The sequence below is a fragment of the Dipodomys spectabilis genome, unplaced genomic scaffold (genome assembly GCF_019054845.1).
Source record: "Dipodomys spectabilis isolate Male_0828 unplaced genomic scaffold, ASM1905484v1 ptg000233l, whole genome shotgun sequence".
Classification (NCBI taxonomy): Eukaryota; Metazoa; Chordata; class Mammalia; order Rodentia; family Heteromyidae; genus Dipodomys; species Dipodomys spectabilis.
Window position 1 is genome coordinate 5,320,230 of NW_024870910.1, and position 18,919 is coordinate 5,339,148.

Below are 18,919 nucleotides of genomic sequence, written 5' to 3' on the forward strand. Positions count from 1 at the left end.
TGCTCTGTGTTCTTCACAAGCGTGGACTGGGTTTGGGTGATGGGCGGTTAGCACGAGAACTGAGCTTCAACTTGGTCCATCTGAAGACCATTAAGAACCCATTCCAGGAAGACCTGAATGCCCGCAGGACGGAGGAGAATGACCGCATTGTGTCAGACACGGCCCACAATTTATGCTGCACCTCCCAGCACAGATCTCAGGCAGTCCCCGAGGCGGGGGTCAACCAAGCTGTGACTCCATGTTAATTGATACAGGGATTCATTTTCCAGATGAGCTCACACCTAATTGAATAACGCGCGTGTGTGCGTGCACACAGGCACACGCACACGCACACACACCGCCCCATGTGATCATGTTCACTGCTCTCATTCTAGCACTTGCCACGCTCACTCTTGTGACAGCCGAAAGGCTCTGACATTGGACAGACCCAAGCTCTGTTTACAAAACACACACACCAAATAATCCCTGGAATTAACTGAATCACCTTTAAAACCATGAGAAAGAACAATGCGTGGCTGGAAAGGTTATTGTAAGAGACCAAGGCCCGAGAAGTATAACTCTTAGCATGTGGTGAACATTTGTAGTTTGCAGCGGGAGGCTGGCCGTTGTGATACGCACACAGCTCAGCAATATATTACGCGCCGGAGCTTTGCCTCTCAGGCCACTGGGGTAATTTGTCTACGGCTGTGGGATACAATCCATGCTAGTCTACCAACTGCAACTGGAAGGTGCTGGACATGAGAAGAAAATGCCAAGGGCCGGGTGAGTGGGTGGAGCCATTTTAGGCAACCGACAGCAGTTGGCACACGTCAGTCAACTTCAGAGGCATGCATGAGGTCAAGAAAAGACCAGCAGAACCAACCTCGCTTAGCTCTGGGTAATTATCTCAATATATTGGGCTAAAACCAACAGTTGCTACAGTTGCTGTCAACAATTAAGTTTGAGATGGTATAATTAATTAATTAATTTTGCTGGTCCTGAGGCTTGAACTCAGGGCCTGTGCACTGTTCCTGAACATTTTCACTCAAGCCTCACTCTCTACCACCTGAGCCCCAGCACCACTTTTGGGTTTTTCTGAGGAGTTTCACGGACTCTCCTGCCACAGCTGGCTTAGAACTGAGAACCTCACATCTCAGTCTCCTGAGTAGCTAGGATTATAGGTATGAGCCATAGGTGCCCGGATTGAGATTGTTTCTTAACAATAGATACCATGAAGCTACTGATCACAATCTGTTTCCTACTTCTTTTTCTTTTCCCACACCTACCATTATGTATTTGCGGTGTTACTATTTGTAACCTGTCATAGTTTGCTTATCTGCTCTTCCAAGGATGAACAGTTGGGATACCTCCAGGTTTTTTGTTTTTTCTCTCCACATTCTCTCATGCGCTTATCTGCATCTCTCCGTGTGAGCGTTTCTGTGGAAACGCTTTGGAGACGTGAAATGATCGGGTGACAGGGCATCTGCGCACTCAATTACACTAAGTGTTGTTGGATTGGTCTTCAGAATCGATGTAACAACTTACAATTCTTGGGGGGAGTGGGGGTGGGAGAAGGCGGCTGTCCAGGGGCTTTGGAGGAGGAATTATTTCCTGATGACTACTACAGGAGAAACACTGAGGCATGAAGAGGTCCCCAGCTAGAGTGACCTAGTGTAGAAACCCAGGCCCTTCTTAGCATCCTTAGTATCTTGCCTGGAATTTGACGTACTATCCCTTTAATTCTCATGTGTTCTATTTATTGCATTCAGTTTTCCCTTCTCCATTCCTAAGTGAAAGTGTGCTTTTCAATAGTCTCATCTCCCCATCAAAAATTATCTAAAATAACTTAGTGGTGGCACAGTATTGTTGGTGGTGGGGTTTTTTTTTGTTTGTTTGTCTTTGTGTCGGTACTAGGGCTTGAACTAAGAACCAGGGCACCGTCCCACCGTCCCTTAGCTCTTTTGCTCAAGGCTGGCACCCTATCCCTTGAGCCGCAGCTCCACTTTCAGCTCGTTGCTGGTTAATTTGAGTTCATTGTCTCATGGACTTTCCTGGCCAGGCTGGCTTCAAACCTTGATCTTTAGATTTCAGCCTTGACTAACCAGGATTACAAGGACCACTGCGTGCCCAGCTCAGAGTATTGTTTCAAAAAGAATAATTTAGTACAACGTGCTTGACTATATATATATCTATATATACATATAGATATATATGAAGATATGAAAGGAAAGGTTTTTCTGGGAGAAAGCAAAGGGTGTGACATTGCCAAAAAATAATACCTGACTTATGAAATGCTAACCCCTCTCTACAACACCTTAACAACAACAATATAATTCTGTTTTAAAAAAAAAAAAAAGAGAAATAGGTTTTTCTTTGTAAGATTGGGAACCAATTAAGTTTATGTGGTGAGAAAGACATCGGGATGCAGAAGGGTAGCAATCCCCAGAGCACAGCTATCACAGCTGCTCATTTGTTCTGAGACTGTTCGCCGATACTCAGTGCTTAGGCTTTCGCTCTACGGCTTTGCAGACGTGCAGGCCCACAGGTTGCTTTTGAGTGGGATGTTACAGGAGTCCTTTCTCAGCCCAACCCCTAAGCACAGTGAAAAACCAATGTCAACATCCTCCTGTGTACAGCCGTACGCAGCCTGAAAACAGACCAGAAAACTCAACCTGCTAACGTGTTCTGGAGGAAACTCATAAACATGTTCCTCTTGGTTTCAGGGAATCTGAACAAATAACTGTCCTGAGGCTCTCATGAGGCTGAGATCTGAGGCTCGTACTTCAATGCCAAGTCCACACAAGAAAGTCTGTGAGACTCTTATCTCCAATGAACCCCCCAGAAAAACAGAAGTAGAGTTGTGGCTCACAGTGGTAGAGTGCTAGCAAAGAAGCTCAGAGACAGCACCCAGGCTCTGAGTTCAAGCCCACACCAATTGTTGTTTAACCACATTCACTAATGTCCATCTAAGGGGAAAAACAACAAATCCATCAAAATAACAAAACTGAGCCTCTCAGGATGGTGGGATTATGAATACTCATATTCTTCCTACCTTGTAAACTATTCTCTAATTTTCTCATGAGGAACAAAAGCATTTTTTATGTCCTGAAAAGAATAAACTCTACTCACTAAAGAAGGAAAATAACTTACAAAGACAATTTACGCATGCTCTGCTAATAGCACCTGGAAGTATCCCAGTTATGGTCATTTAATTGCCTGCCAAATGGAAATGGAAGGAAGGAAAATATAAATGAAAATGAAAATCAATCTAAAAGCTGGATTCGAGTATTCATTCCATAAGCCATCCCAATGCTATATAAAAAAAAAAGATCATTTTCCTAATTCCCAGTTTGGTAATAAGCTAACAAACAGTAAGATTACAATGACTCTGGAGAAGACACAAAAAATAAAAATAGCAAAGAAAAAGGTGGGGGAAAGTTGCTGATCACTTCCCAGCCTTTATTTCCCAGCAGCAATAAAAACGTCTAGGGCCTGGTGTTTTCATTTGTGATGTTAATTACCAGATCAACAATGGCCTCACATCTGGTTTTATATTGGCACTCTGAGGAAGCATAGGCCTCAAGATACTGGCCTGTTCGGAAGTCCGGTGTAGAGAGCTTGTTCGACCCCTGTGACCTCCACGTGGACCTCCCTGGTCTCTTTTGTCCTCACTCTATAAAAGGAGGGTTGGGAAAAGCGATGATCTGAAAGTCTCCTACCACTAACGTCCTATGCCTGAAGCCTACTCTGATATACAGGTGAATGGTGAAGATAAAAGCATGGCATACTCCATGACATTTGAACCTATAGAGATGCTTTCTGGCTAGGTAATCCTAGCTGCTTGGGAGGCTGAGATCTGAGGATCATGGTGCAAAACCATTAACCAGCAAAAAGCCACAAGTAGAGATGTGGCTCAAGTGGTCGACCACCAACCAGCCTTGAGCAAAAAGAAGCTCAGGGATGGTGGTGCTCAGGCCCTGAGTTCAAATGAACACTTCCTAGAACTGCTATACCCCAGTCTAGTTTTAACAGTGTTCTTATCTATACACAAAACTTACCAAAACACCCAGCCGTGCAGGTCGGGGTTGCGATTCACACTGTGGCTTGGGACTCCAGTTTTCAAAGGGGACGCAGGGTGGCCCAGCCCATCGGCTCTGCTGCTGTGCTCTGTCTCTCTGCGCTGCCTGATTGGAGACACCCCCCCACTCCCAATGGGAAGCTCCCAGGGAGCTCTGCGGGAGCAGCAGAGCTTGGGCCTCATTAAGGTTCTCTGGCCATCAGGGTGCGGCCTGTGGATGTGTATTTAGGCATGATTAGCCATGCGGCCTCCTGACTTAAACTGCTTCCTTCTAATTGGCTTCTGTAAAGTGTGAAGGTGTGAAATTCCCCACAGAAAGAGAAGATAATAGAAATGAGAGAGAGAGAGAGAGAGAGAGAGAGAGAGTCTGAATGAAGAGGGGATGGAGGAGAGGATGAAGTGTTTCTGGAAGAATCTTTTCCTTTCAGGTAAAGACACCCCAAGGATGCTCTCTTGTTTCAACCAGCTGGAAACAAAATCCCAGCATGTGGCCCTCCTTACATGACTGTGGAAGCGGGCAGAACGGGCAGGCCATGCTTTGTAAATGAGAACGCAGGAAGGGGTCACCGCTGCTCTCCCCAGTCATTGGTCCTGTGAGGGTTCTCTTACTTCAACCAGGCCTGATGGTGAACACCTGTAATCCCAGCACTCAGCAGGCTGAGGCAGGAAGATTTCTGACATCAAGGCCAGCTTAGATTATTTGCGAGTTGGTCTCTAAAAATAAAGAATCCTTCATCTAGTTGATAAACCCTGCAGGGAAGAGACTGAGTGTCTATGGACACCAGCCTGATCATTATCATTCCCCGTTGGCATTTTTGGGGGTTCTTAGTTTCTAAAATTAAGGCTGAAGCCTTAGATCTACCACCGACTTACTTATCGCACCTTGAGCAGGCCTTGGAATCTCTTTACACTTCTCCACTTCAATGTGTGAGGGAGAAATGAATGCTCACCTGGAAGACAGCACGGCTCCATGTTCATCCAATCCATCTTTCAACAAGCAACCACAGCCCCATATGCTGGCTGTGGTTACTAAGTCTGAATGAAACCCTGTGGATGAAGAAGGAGCCACTGTCCCTGTCTACCAGGGTTGGGGAGGGCTTCTGGGGAAGGTAAACTTGAAGCATGTGAAGGGATCAGCATGAGAAAAGGCTGGAGGTCGGAAAAGCCAGGCAAGTTCTATAGACAGCAGGATGGAGGATTCACTGCGGTAGAAGCCCAGCTCAGGGAGGCTGGCTCCGAGGATGAGCGTCTGGGATCCAAGAAGACCTTGCACTGGGAAGCCCTTTCTAAATCGCAGCATGAATGTGAGCAAGCACCCTGATCTTTTCAAGGGCTGCTGAGAACACCACCCTTCCCCGGCATGGATCCACCGGGTGGACCACCATCGTGGAGCCCACAGAGCTTAACTTGGAGTGGGCCCTGTATACCTAATCCAAGGCAGAGCCTCATTTCTGCCATCTTGAAAGGATGGGGAGTTTTGCCAGTCCATCCCTGCGCTGCCAAAACCCGACAGAAGTTAGAGAAGAGATTCACAAAGGCCTGGTCGCCTTCCAGGCCAAGAAAAGGTAGCTGTTAATATGGATTTGTTAGAGATTATGCACCTGAGGTCAACCACGAGGCCAGTGCCTGGCATGGAAGAGATAAGCATAAAGCCCCATCCTCTGCAAGTCAGGAGAGCGTTCGCCTGATTCGAGTTCTTTTTCAAGGGTTCCGAATTCTACATCCTCCGGTGATTCACCCCACCCTAAATGCTATTCCCCCAGAGACTCCATGGATTATGGAGGAAAACTTCCAAAGCATTTCAGGCAGAATTAGGCAAACAGTTTAGGCAAAATATAGTTCTACAGTCTGAATGTGTACTAGAAATGCACACATACACACACACACACACACACACACAGAGCCATGTACACAAACATTACCTGCTGCAGCGCATTTTTCTAAACCCATTTAACCATAGAACTCTTCCTTCCATAGGACTCAACTCAACAAGGGAAAGCTTTATCTTGGAATCACCTCTCCTAACTTCTGAAGCATGCCACTTACTATCCAGGAGGAGATAAAAACCATACTGGCACGAGCCTAATATAGCTCCCTTCGATGGGTCCTATATCATCTATGATAAGGCCTCCAATTCCCTGTGCTCACTGCTACCATGTTGAACGCAGTATCTCATTTACTCCATGCTCGGTAGAGCCTCAGGATAGGCCGAGAGCCAGGCTTACGTAAGAGGCTGTGTTGGGAACGGCTCCAAGCTCTTTATGTAATCCTTCGACTCCTGAGACACTGCTAGGAAGTAGACATCTTTATTGTCCCCATGTTCACAGTGAATGGAATTTACTGAGAGGGTGGGTGCTTTACCAAAGGTACCCACACCTGAGTAACGTAGCCAGCTCTGGTGTGGGGCTTTCAGAGCCCAAGCTTTTCACCCTGGCATTATCTGCCCATCCCTGGGACTGCTTTCTGGGCTTGAAGATAGAATCAAGTGGCATTCCATGAGACACAGAAAAATTCCCTCCCCACCCTCTCCCTTTCTCTCTCTCTCTCTCTCTCTCTCTCTCTCTCTCTCTCTCTCTCACACACACACACACACACACACACAATATATGAATATTCCAAACATCTTCTGAAACTCATCCCACCAAGAAATTCCTAAACACATCTAAAACAAGATGAAATTCTTTCTGGAGAAAGAAAAAAAGGAAATTGATTCTAATCGTCTGGTTTATTTTTTCCCCAACAATTCCTTAAGTTAGGGTACAAATCATTCTATGTGGTGAAAGGACCCAGCCTCCACAGTGAGCCCTTCTCAGTTTGCAGGAGACCCCGACTGAGTCGCAAAGAAAATGTCATCCGACAACCAAACCCTCAGCCAAAGAATTTCCTCTTCCTGCCCAACCTGAACTCCAAGTGCAACGCGGGGCCTCCTGGGTCTAGTCTCGACAAATAGCCCCCCCAACAAATGATGTCCTTCCTAGATCGACAGCTTGAGGCCTAGGCGTTTCCCAACTGGATCAAACTGGTCCAGGGAGCAGCCCCCCCCCCCCCCCCCCCCCGGCACCTGCCCTGACTTAGCCAAGGCTTTACGTCACTACCTACCTCTGAACTTGACAGATGAACTTATATAGCTCCTCCCTCAGCATGTACAGTTCTAGTGCTGGTGAAAGTATGTTAGCCCACCGTCAGGTGTGGGGGGACGCGTGCCAGGTGCAGTGTTTGTGACACTGACACGCCCGTAGATGGCTTTGTTACTGCTCCCACGGGCAGCAGTTAATACAACACAGAGGACGTTATTGCTTTTCCAGTACACTTGCTTGTCTTCTCAGAGAAGAGAGGATGTATGGGAGTTTGGGCCCGGCCCCCAGGGTCCCAGCCTCTGCCTGGCCATCACTCAGCAGGCATTAAAGCCCTGCAGCCCATCAGGCACCAGCTCAGGTCACAGATGCTCTGCCCAGAGGCCTCCTCCAACCCTGTCCAGGAAACGATGAAGCCCTCTTGAAATGACAAGCCATCACTCACCCACAGGAGAGGTGCATTAATGGAATAGCAGGTGGAAATAAGATGCAACCTCCTGATGGAAGACAAACTCTGAATGCAACCACACAAAAGGATACACGCAGGAACCAAAAGAGAACACAATATAGGCGCACACACAGCCCTTATGGATGGTCATGTTGAGGAAGGAATATTGTTTTTTAGTCCTCACACACTTTTGTTTTTCAATTTGCTGATGCTAAGACTTGGAACATCGAAGAATCACATTATCCACGAAAGCTCTTGGAATCACCAATGGCTCTGTACGCAACGTTGAAAGATGAACTTACACTATTATAATCAACCCTCACACAAGATTACAGAAGGGGTGGTGCTTTCTTTTTCCAGGTGACATGAAGTAGCCTGGTAGGCAGATGAACGCAATAAATGAAGTTATGGCTCACTTTCCTGTTGGCCTTCCTGGTGTGAAGAGTCTGCGACTCTGGGTTTAGCCAGGAGATGTGTCTGGAATCCCAGGGTATCAGCAGACAGGATACAGACAGGGATTTCAGATGTGCCTCTACAGTGGGGCTCACCCTCTTCCTTCTCTGGCATCACTAGTCTAGTCTTTGGCACCAAGACACACAAAGCAGAGACACCTCTGTTGAGTTGAGGGTAGACCAGTTGACCCTACCTACTGACTCTCATATTTCCCTGCTGGTATGTGAACTACATTAATATCCAGAGGGATGTTATTTTTTTCTTTGCTTTTGTTTTGTCAGCAGTGGGGCTTGAACTCAGGGCCTGAGCACTGTCCCTGAGCATTTTTTGTTCAAGGCTAGTGCTCTACCACTTAGAGTCACAGCGCCACTCCCAGTTTTCTGGTGGTTCATTGGAGATAAGAATCTTGAGGACTTTCCTGCCCAGGTTGGCTTTGAACTTCGATCCTCAGATCTCCTGAGTAGCAGGGATGAGAGGCCTGAGCCAACAGTGCCCGAATGGTGAGTCTTTTTAATTGCCACCCAATACCTACCTATATGTGGATTCAGTGTGAAATTTCGATGCATGTGTCCACCTGTCATAATCAAATAATGGTCATCGGTACATCTACTGGTCATACCATTGTGGTAAGAATATTCCAGATCCTCCCTTCCAGTTATTGTGAAATATGCAACACATAATTGTTGACCACAGTTAACCTACACCACATTGGACCACAGGAACCTCCCACCTGTGACTCTGGACCCCTGGCCCGCCTCTCCCCAGTCTCCGGGAACCACTTTCCTGTTCCCTGCTGTGGTCAGGATCTGCTTGTTTAGATTGCATGTCCTATCATTTGCCTTGGAAATCTTGTGATTGGTCTGTACCCAGCATTGCAGAGGCCAAGGTACTAGATACAGTGAGGAGGTCAGCATTTGAATCTAGAGCCCCCCCAATCCCTCCAAACCCATAGTGTTTCATTTTTTTAATGTCATACCACCACAGTGTCTAATTTCAAATTCATACTTGATTACGGGAATTGAGGCTGAACTACACAGAAAAAGTGCACAAGATAATTGGTGCCATTCTCTAGGATTTTCCCCCCACCCTGGTCTGACCGGTGCCTTACAAAGGACAAAGCCTGTGTGAGACCTAGTCCAATAGAAGTTCTGGCCCCCCATTTCAATGTGTTTGGGAATTCATTTTACACCTAACATCTGCTATCAGAGAAACATACTCGCAGTTGTTAAAGATCTTAACGGAGGAGATAATAGAATGGGGAGCTCACCAAATAAATGTGTTAACATCTAAACGATGTTAAACGATCACGCCTCTGTGCCTACATAAAAATTTAATGGGTATATCTGATTTTTTGATACTCTGAGAAACGGATAGAAGAATGTGCGCTCAACGGTCACATGGGCCATGCCCGGGGATGGAGGGGGTGGGGGTTGGGCCTCATTGTGGGCTGTAGGGACCCGGAGGACCTAACCACAGCCATCTTCAGTTGCAGGCCCTGAAACCAGCTCTGTTTTACCCTGTGGAGTTTCCCAGCAGCCATGTTGGCCCCCACCTGTCCATCAGCATCGGCGGCATCAGCTCCAGACAAGGCCGTTACCTTCAGTCAACAGAGCAAGGGAAATGGTCCTATAGGAGGAATTTGGTTGGGCAAAACAGCAGAGAGTGCAGTGTAATGAACTGACCAAGGCAAGGGCACTGAGAAAATGCAGCACTGTTAAGGAGACTCGAAGCAAACCTCACAGCCATGCACACGGAGGAGACAGAAAAGGGAACACGGGAAGGGTGGGGTGGGGGCTCCTCTGGGAAAGGGGGGGGGACCCAGGCATTATGGCTGCTAATATCCCACGAACACCTGAACTCCGGGGACTCGAGGGCGCCACCTGTGGGCTTCTGCTGAACTGCACACGCGTGATTTTCACACTTTCCCACCTGTGGTTTGTATCTCAGTTTAAAAAAAAAAAAAATTAGAAGCTGGGCGCCGGTGGCTCACGCCTGTCATCCTAGTTACTCGGGAGGCTGAGATCTGAGGATCATGGTTCAAAGCCATCCCGGGCAGGCTTATCTTATCTCCAACAAACCACCAGAAAACCGGAAGTGGTGCTGTGGCTCAAGCGGTAGAGCGATCACCTTGAGCTAAAGAGCTGAGGATCAGCACCCAGGCCAGGAGTTCAAGACCCACGACTGACCAAAAACAAGAAATGGGAAGGGGGTTCAGTTGCATTGGAAAAAAATAATATGTAGAGAGGGGAAAGCATCGAATGAATCAGAAAGGGAGAGAGTGTGAGAAGCGATCTGGACGTGAGTGGCACGGAAGCCAGAGGGCATTTCACTGGTGTCCCTCCTCCCCTCACCGGATTTCTCCTGCGGGAGGACAGCGGCAGTGAGCAGAACCGAAAAGGTCTGAAGTGACCTTCACCCTCATCCTCTTTCTCTGGGTATCTCTGCCAACCTGCTACGTGTGGGGTTGGGGAGGCGGGGAGGCCCAGAGGAGGTGCGGAGAGAGGAGGAGGGAGGAGAGGAGGGAGGAGGAGAGCGAGAATTCTCTCCGTGTCCCGTCATTTTTGCTTAGGTGGTACCCGCCAGGGAAAAGCAAACAGAGCCGGGGCCTTGGGTTTCTTTAGAGCTGTTTCATAAACTCCTGGGTACCTTCATCCTCCTTGACTAAAGATAACTCGGCTCTGTTGGGCCGAAAAAAAAAAGCATCTGGAGTTACAGAAACTTCAACAAGAATGTACCAGATGGCAGCGGTATTTAAGGAAATACAGTTTTCCACTTTGAGGGAATTTGTAATCGCCTCTGATTTCATTTGTATGATTTTCCCCCCCCACTTCCCCCTCCTACCCTTGGCTTTGGCCTTTGCAGGCTGCTCAAACAGCAGAAGAGTTGGGTGGTGTTGTCATGGAAACCCTGGAGGCTGTGTATACACACACACACACACACACACACACACACACACACACACTTCACCCACCAGCTACAACTCACACAAACCCCTTGTCATTTATATCCGGCAAGGGAGCTTAAAATACCAAACCCCGAAGTGAGCTGGGAGGCCCCTCCCACCCCGCCGTGGCGTGCTTGTCAGTGTATCTAATTACTATTCGCACCGAGGGTAAAAACTGTAAGTGGGGTTCAGCGACAGATTGCTGGCGGTGGAGGACTTCCTATTTAATGAGGAACCCACGCGCTCCCCCTCTCTGCTCGGAAGAAAAAGTTGAAGACGAAGGCGGCTTTCAAGATCCGCACTGGCCTGTGTTCGCTTTCCTCGCAGGATTAATTATCCTTGGCTAATAATGGTGCGTGTGTGTGTGTGTGTGTGTGTGTGTGTGTGTGTGTGTGGCAGGTAATTAGTGCTTTCCACATTGTAATTGAATTTCCTGAAAGCAAAGACTTGCATTCTACAATCTGTGTCTCTGTTATTTGACCAAGAACTGAATCTTAACAAGAAGAGGAAAGGATTCCTGGTGGTGGTGGAAGCATGGGGGAAGGAGGGGGCAGCTTGTTAACCCACATCTGGATTGAGGTGGGCAGCTCCCAGGGCACTGAACAGCTGCTCTACAGCGAGTAGCAGAAGTATAGGGCTTTTTAAATCCCAAAGGCTGTGCTGAGTATAAAATGACCTCTGAGGAGCAGACACAGAACAAGAGCCATGAATGAGTATCATAATCCAGTGCCTCCCACCCCCAGCATTTGTCACCTGCCAAGGCCAAGAAGCAGGAGAGCACTGTGTTGGTGACTTGTCCTGTGTGGGTGCCACTGAGACACGTTGAGTGCTTAGATCCCTTCCTGGGATCCCAGTCCCTCCAGTCCTCACTCCCTCATGGATTTGTCTGGCCTGTGTTATCCAGAGCAGAGCCTGAGCTGAAGGTTTAGGTGAGATATAGAATGTCTTTGGGATGGTTGATCTGAGCCTCAGGACATAGAGAGGACCGACACTCAGTGCCGGCATGTTCGTCACGCTGTGTCAGGTCAGCCCTTCCTCGGAGCCCAGGTGATCTCCTGGGCTCACCTGAGAAGCCATCTGCTGTCCTTACCTGTCTGGGCGGGGGGGGGGGGGGGGGGGGGGGGAGGGGGAGGGGAAACAGGGCTTTCTTTTTAGTTCCCCTGTTTGTCCATGGCCTCCTACAAGCCCTAAACTCTCCACTTCCCCAGGCTGCAGGTGAGCATGAAGCCATTTTCCAAGGGTGCCACCCTATGGTAGCAGGAATGCCCAAGGCTGGAAGCCAGAGATCCAAACAGGAAGCCAGAGATCCAAACAGGAAGCCAGAGACCCAAACAGGAAGCCAGAGATCCAAACAGGAAGCCAGAGACCCAAACAGGAGGCCAGAGGTCCAAAATGGAAGCCAGAGATCCAAACAAACAGGAAGTTCATCAACACCCAAGTGTAGATTTCCTGCCCAGAGGGAGAGGGGCAGGCCAGGAGGAGGCCCCGGAGACCCAGGGAAAGGTATCTAGCAATCTGGACAGAATACAGGAACCTGCCATCATTTCTTGGTCGTCGTAAAGACTGGACTGTCTATTTCTGACCCGAGGATACAGTTTTCCACCTCCTTCTTTAGTGTCTCCTCCAAGCACTACACGGTGCCTGTTTTGCATCCGCATCGATCCACAGCCTCGGCCTCACATTCTGCCCCGCTGGCCTGCCTGGGTGGCCTGGTGCCCGCCCAGACCCCTCGCCTTACACACTACAGTTTTCTATTTCCTACATTGGAAGGTCTCCAATCACACGCTCTTTAGTCTTAGAATTCCTCATGGTCACCCCTCTCTTGCTGCTTTTTTTTCTTTCTTTCTTTCTTTTTTTTTTTTGGTCAGTCGTGGGGCCTGAACTCTGGGCCTAGGCACTGCCCCTCAGCTCTTCAGCTCAAGGCGAGCGCTCTACCACTTGAGCCACAGTGCCACTTCTGGCTTTTTGTGCTTATGTGGTGCTGAGGAATAGAACCCAGGGCCTCACGCATGCAAGGCAAGCGCTCTACCACTGAGCCACCTTCCCAGCCCCTGACCCCTCTCTTGTTTCTATACATGCCACCTGCTGTCCCCTTCTGACCGGGCCCTGCTTCAAGTCCTGGCTCTTCTTCCCTTCTGTCTCCTTCCGTCTCTATGATCTAAGTCATTCTTTCTCTGCTGTGTCTTCCTTGCCAGCTCAACTTCCCTGGGGGAAATACTATATTTGGAGTAAATTAGATCTGAGAACTCGATATATTATTGATTTTTATGAGCAAGATTATGTAAATGGCTGGTAGTCTATTATCCTCCTTCCTGAAAACTCCTTCAACTGAATTATGAAGTAGAAGTTCTTTAACAGGAGGAACACTGAGAAAAAGGTGAATTTATAATGATCAAAGCATGGCGTGTGTGTGTGTGTGTGTGTGTGTGTGTGTGTGTGTGTGTGTGTATGCTGGTCCTGGGGCTTGAACTCAGGGCTTGGGCTCTGTCCCTGAGCTTTTTTGATCCGGCTAGCATTCTATCACTTTAGCCACAGCTCCAATTCCAGCTTTTTGCCAGTTAATTGGAGACAAGAATCTCATGGGCTTTCCTGCCTGGGCTGGCTTTGAACTGAGATCCTCAGATCTCAGCCTTCTGAGTAGCTAGGATGACAGGTGTGAGCCAATGGTGATGGGCTTGCATAGGTGAATTTTTTTTAACTCTCCTGTTGGTATTTCCAGCATTATACTCAGTCCCCACACAGCCTTACCCCCATCCATTATGGAAACAATATAATTTCTGCTACCTTTTGCCCAGTCTCTCTAAATTTCTTTTTCCCTTTTCCTCCAAGCATTTTTATATGACATCTGATTAGGACTGAACTTTGAGCTTTTTTTTTTTAATTTTCTATGATTTCGGTCACAAATTACTTATTTCTTAGAACTTTCTCTGAGCTGTTAATACAAGTTCCTGGGCTTTACAATAAGATTGCATCAAAAAGATAAACACTATATATTGAAAATACTGTAATATAAACTGCTTTTTTCTCAAACTGCTTTGTTGAATGGTCATTCCTTTGTACAACCAAAGATAATAAAAATATTTTTAAAAGAAAGAAAGAAAGAAAATGCATCCAATATACCCAGCTTCATCATTCATGGATGACTAGGAAATTCTCAGGAAATCTATTACAATTGGAACCATGTTCAGTAAGGAAACATCGGCATGGCACTTTTGCTCCCAGTAAGAGTTGTTGTCCTGGTACTTTCTGGAAGCCCACAAGGTTTGCAACAGGGCTGTGTGTCTGCCCCATGCTCCTCTGCCTGTCTGATTCCACATGTGTATGTTACTTCACCCCCACCCTGCATCATTTTTACTACCATTAGGAGCACTGTCTTCAGAGTCTGCAGCTGCATGCAGCCTCCTCTCTCACGGAGCTTTGCCTCCGCATTCTCGTTTTACGACGCGTCACTCACTCAATTTTCCTTGGGTACACTCAGAAGTTTTGTCCCTAGGAAGTTGTTAACCAGCAACCTCTAATGGTGAAGTGATGGTTAAATCGGCCTGATATCCGCTGAGACGGTGCAGAACATTTTCACACGGGTATTTAATAAAGGGTGGCTGAATCTACAATCACCACCCCCCACCCACCCATATACAAAGTCATCAGCAAAAGACTCACGAGGTTATCTCCTAACTACTCAGGAGGCTGAGATCTGAGGATGGAGATTTTGAAGCCAGCCCTGGCAGGAAACTCCAGGAGATTCTTATCTCCAAGTAACCACCAAAAAGTAGAGTCATGGCTCAAGTGAGCAGAAAAAGTCCAGGGAGAACACCCAGGCCCTGAGTTCAAACCCCAGGACTGGCACCCAAACAAAAACCAAACCAAACTAAAAGACCTCTCACTTCAGACCTGAAGGAAACCTCCGGGCCCTCCGGAGACATCTAGAATCATCTGAACATGCAGAATCACACCCTCAAACAATGCACAGCGCAACACCACACAAGTAGACGTTTCCTAAAAGCAGTCTTACTCCACAGAGGCCAGCAGAACTGACTTGGGAGCAGCTACCGCCCCCTGGTGTTGATGCTGGAATAATGCACTGCCTGTGCCTGGTACCAACCTGTACCCCTCTTCAGTTCCCCAGCGGGCTGCATACATCCCTCAGAAGGGCTGAGCGAGTGATGGAGAAGACACCACTGGAATAAACTCCTGCCCTGGGGTTGACGCTCTGTGGCTCTCCAAGGCCTCTTTCCAGGAAATTCACACCGGAGCTTCCAGACTTCCCCAGCACGGAGCAAAACCTTCCACCCTCAGCCCCTTGAGGGGCTGAGATCAGGCCCCTCTTCCCCATTTCCCTTCCCTGGTTCCACACACACACACACACACACACACACACGCACGCACGCACACACACACACACACACACACACACACACACACACAGTGAGGCTCCACAGGCCCTGGCCCAGAGTTTCATACAGCTGCAGTGACTTAGGTGAATGTTTCTAGTTCACCAGTTTACGTTGAGCGCATGCTCAGAGAAGGCAAGAGGCCTGTTGGTGAGTTTTACTACCTGCACAGAGCCTTCCCGGAGGCTTCTGTGGCCTGCTCTGGATTGAACCAGAGGCTCGGTCCAGAAAACAGAGAAAGTCAGCCGCACCCCACCCTGCTGCCCCTCCCGGCCCCGCTCCAAGCTGCCATACCCAAAATAAGAAGGGTGAAATAGCAGTGGGGAAGAGAGACCGGGGGTGCCTGAGAAATCATGCCCAGCCCCCTTCCCCGGGGTGTCTGCTGACAGTTACATTTTGTATTCTTCATCTTTTTCATCATCAAGTCCCGTGGTGCACAAGAGGTCCGGTCTTCAGGTGGACGTGCGACAAACTTCACAAACGGGCACGCCTCTGTCACTATTTTTTTTTTTAATAAAACGAATAGATGAGAAATCGGCACGGATGACACCGCCGAGGGGAGCGTGTTGGAAGGATCTCCGCTCTGGCTCGGTCCTAACATGCATTGCCCAAGACAGCCAGACTCACTCCAGGGTGGGGTGCTGGACCCCTGTGTCACCTGCCCCCCCCGCCCCCACGGATGCCACTGGGAATTTCTCAAGAGGAAACAGGAAAGAAAAGGGAAAAAGGGAACAGCAGGAATGCTGAAGATCGACCCCCAACCACCTGCCATGGAGACGGTGATGGAGCTTGGAGTGACAGCATCGGAGATGGGGTCGGGTACCAGCGGTCAAGTCTCAGGTCCTGAGAAATACTTAAACGATACTTAACCCAGAAAGGCAATGCAGAAGTCAGAGCTCCAAAACTAAGTGGCATTAACCCGCAGGTCATGACAGCCACTCCTGCGCTCAAAAAGAAAAAGAACATTAGACTTTAAGTCTGCAAGATCCTTCTAACTACTCACGCAGACACCATCTTGCTAATTCCTGGCCTGATAGCTGCCTGGGAAGCTGAACTATCCCGCTGAATAATAAGGGGACCAGGCATTGATCAGCTGTCTCTTGCCATCCTAGACTCTGCCGTTCACATCACAAGAATATGGACAAAGTATATTACAGCTATGTTATACTGGCTGCCACTACGGATGTGGCATTATGTCCGTTAAAACACTGAGAAACGTTAATACACACTGGTATATTTATATATGTATATATAATATTTCTATTTGTGGGAGTCAGGGTGTCAATCGGAGCTTATATGTATTTCTTTCCTGCACAGTACAAAAAGAGAGCCCCGAATAAAGAAAAGGGCACAAAGGAAGCAGAGTAAACATGTCTAACTAGTAAAACTCATCTTGCATTTTAACCCTGAAAGTTGATCTCGGATTGAGGGAGGGCAAAGGTGTTCTAAGATGTATTCTTTCCCCCTGCTGACCTGTTTTATTAGTTCAGAGAATTACAGAAAGATAACTTGAACTATCACCAGACCTCAGGCTCTCCCCAGAACCAACAAAACACTCAAGGTGGTCATTCTTATTCTGCTTTTCAGCTTCTGGAGAGTTCTGACAGGGAAATGTAGCGCTTTGAGTTCTAGGGTGTGTTGTGCATGATGTCGTGAGCTAGTACTTGTGATCCTGCTCTGGGCAAGTTCACTGCCCCCCATCCCCACCACCATCACCCCACACCCCCAGACAGGAACACCTTAGCCTCTGGCCTTCCATGGCCAGACAGCTCTGATGGATAAAAGCTCCTTTTCCTTGGGTTCCAGTCTTCTGTCTCTTGCTGACCCTTGCAAAGAAGTTTATCCTGGGTCTGCTCTCTAACCTTCCATCCACCGCCCTGTCCCTGCACCACATTGGATCTCAGGAAAGAACTTTGTGAGCACTGAAGAGAAAAAATCTGTTCGATCATCCATTCTATTCCATCAGTCCCTGTTCAATGGCTTGTGTTCCAAAAGCCCTGAGCTAGAACACGTGCGTCACCTCCACACCTCCGGGCAGCAGGACACACGTGCACCGTGTTTCGCTGCTAGAATCCACACTTGGAAGAACTGTGGCCAGTGTGACCCCATCCCACGCCCCAACTCCCCCTCTTGTTTCCTCCTCACCTACAAAGAGAACGCCAGAGACACCGGATGCTTCTTGCAAGTGTTTCTAGGTGAAAAGCAGAGTCACGTGCCATAAGTGGTCCCATCCACGTGAGCTTCCCTAATGACCTGTGTGCTAAACGCCTCTGCTCACTGGGAGAAAAGTACCTGGATTAAAAGAGACTGCGCACGCATGCGCACACACACACAGAGGGAGTTTGCAAGGTGAATCCTGCCCGCAGCGACTCCAATGGCTATAAGAAATTTTGCTTGCTTTTCCTGGATCCCATAGTTCAGAACCTTGAATACCAGGTTCTCCCCAAATATGGCTAAAATGCTGGCAAATACTTGCAGCTACCATTTGTGCAAAGAAAACGGAAGATACTTATATACAAACTTGGTTTACAGGCTGCCTACCCCATTGAGTTTCTTAGCCTAGAGCAAAACAGGGATACATGTGATTCTTAAATGTACCATGGTATCAAGTACAGCTGAAGACTTTGGGGCAGGGGTGGAGGGAGGGAAGTTGGTCTCTAAAGATCTCGCTTATTTCGTTTTCTCTATCCGAATCTCTTCAATGCTATTATGGCAAATCTCAATGGGAGAGAGGACAATGATGTTTAAAATGTAAAAAACATTTGTATCCTGTTCTTCAACAGCCACGTGATGACTGGACTTTCCCACCGAGTGGAGGAATCCTCAGGTCACTGGGATCCCCCTGAACTCCATGAGAGTCCTTTTTCCTCTCACTGGAGACACGCAGGCTCCCTGTGTGGTGTGTATCCTGGCGTGGGAGTTCTCTTCCCACCTTAGGCCGAGGAGGATGGAGGCTAAGCACAAAGATCTGGATTTCTAAGGGGTGACTCGGGGGCCACCCCCAAATCAGTCACCTGAGTTACAAACGTTATGGACAGCTGAAGTGGGTCCTAAAGTAGAGATCACAAAGTCCACCTCTCCGCCTGTGCCAGCTGAGGTGTCGCCGTGGACAGTGGCAGGCGGGAAGTATGGCTGTATTGACATGTCCGGGCCCGAGTTTCTCGCCGTATCTTCTTCCCCACCGCTGGTTCACATCAGAACTTGCTCTCGAGTCTCGGGCAGGCGGAGGGCAATCAGGCCACCCCCAACCAGAGAAGCAGCAGCGAGGAGGATGGGGACCACCTTGGTTATCCCCACGAATGAAGCGAAGATGGTGTTTCCCAGGATGGCTCCGAACTTGCACAATCCGTTGAGGATACCAAAGGCTGTTGCCCTGCAAAAGGAGAGGAGTGGAATCAGCGCCTCAAACCCTTGCACCTCGTTAGATGGAGAAGACAGGAGGCTTTCCTGGTTGCGACACATTCTTGCTTTAGTCAAAATTAGAAATAAGGAATAATGTGAAGATGGAAAGAGATCTAAAGCTGTCGCTGCTATCAACATTTTGGAGAATTG

At 48.2% G+C, this 18,919-nt stretch overlaps 1 protein-coding gene across 1 annotated transcript in view; it reads right to left on the reverse strand.

Annotated features, from left to right (window-relative positions):
* Positions 1 to 17,734: 17,734 nt before the first annotated feature.
* Positions 17,735 to 18,919, reverse strand: part of Sv2b (synaptic vesicle glycoprotein 2B) — a 28,365-nt gene continuing 27,180 nt past the window's right edge. Inside the window, exon 12 of the mRNA XM_042698544.1 lies at positions 17,735 to 18,740. Within this exon, the coding sequence (XP_042554478.1) occupies positions 18,557 to 18,740 (184 nt within the window). The 3' untranslated portion in view covers positions 17,735 to 18,556. The remainder of the gene's footprint in view (positions 18,741 to 18,919) is intronic.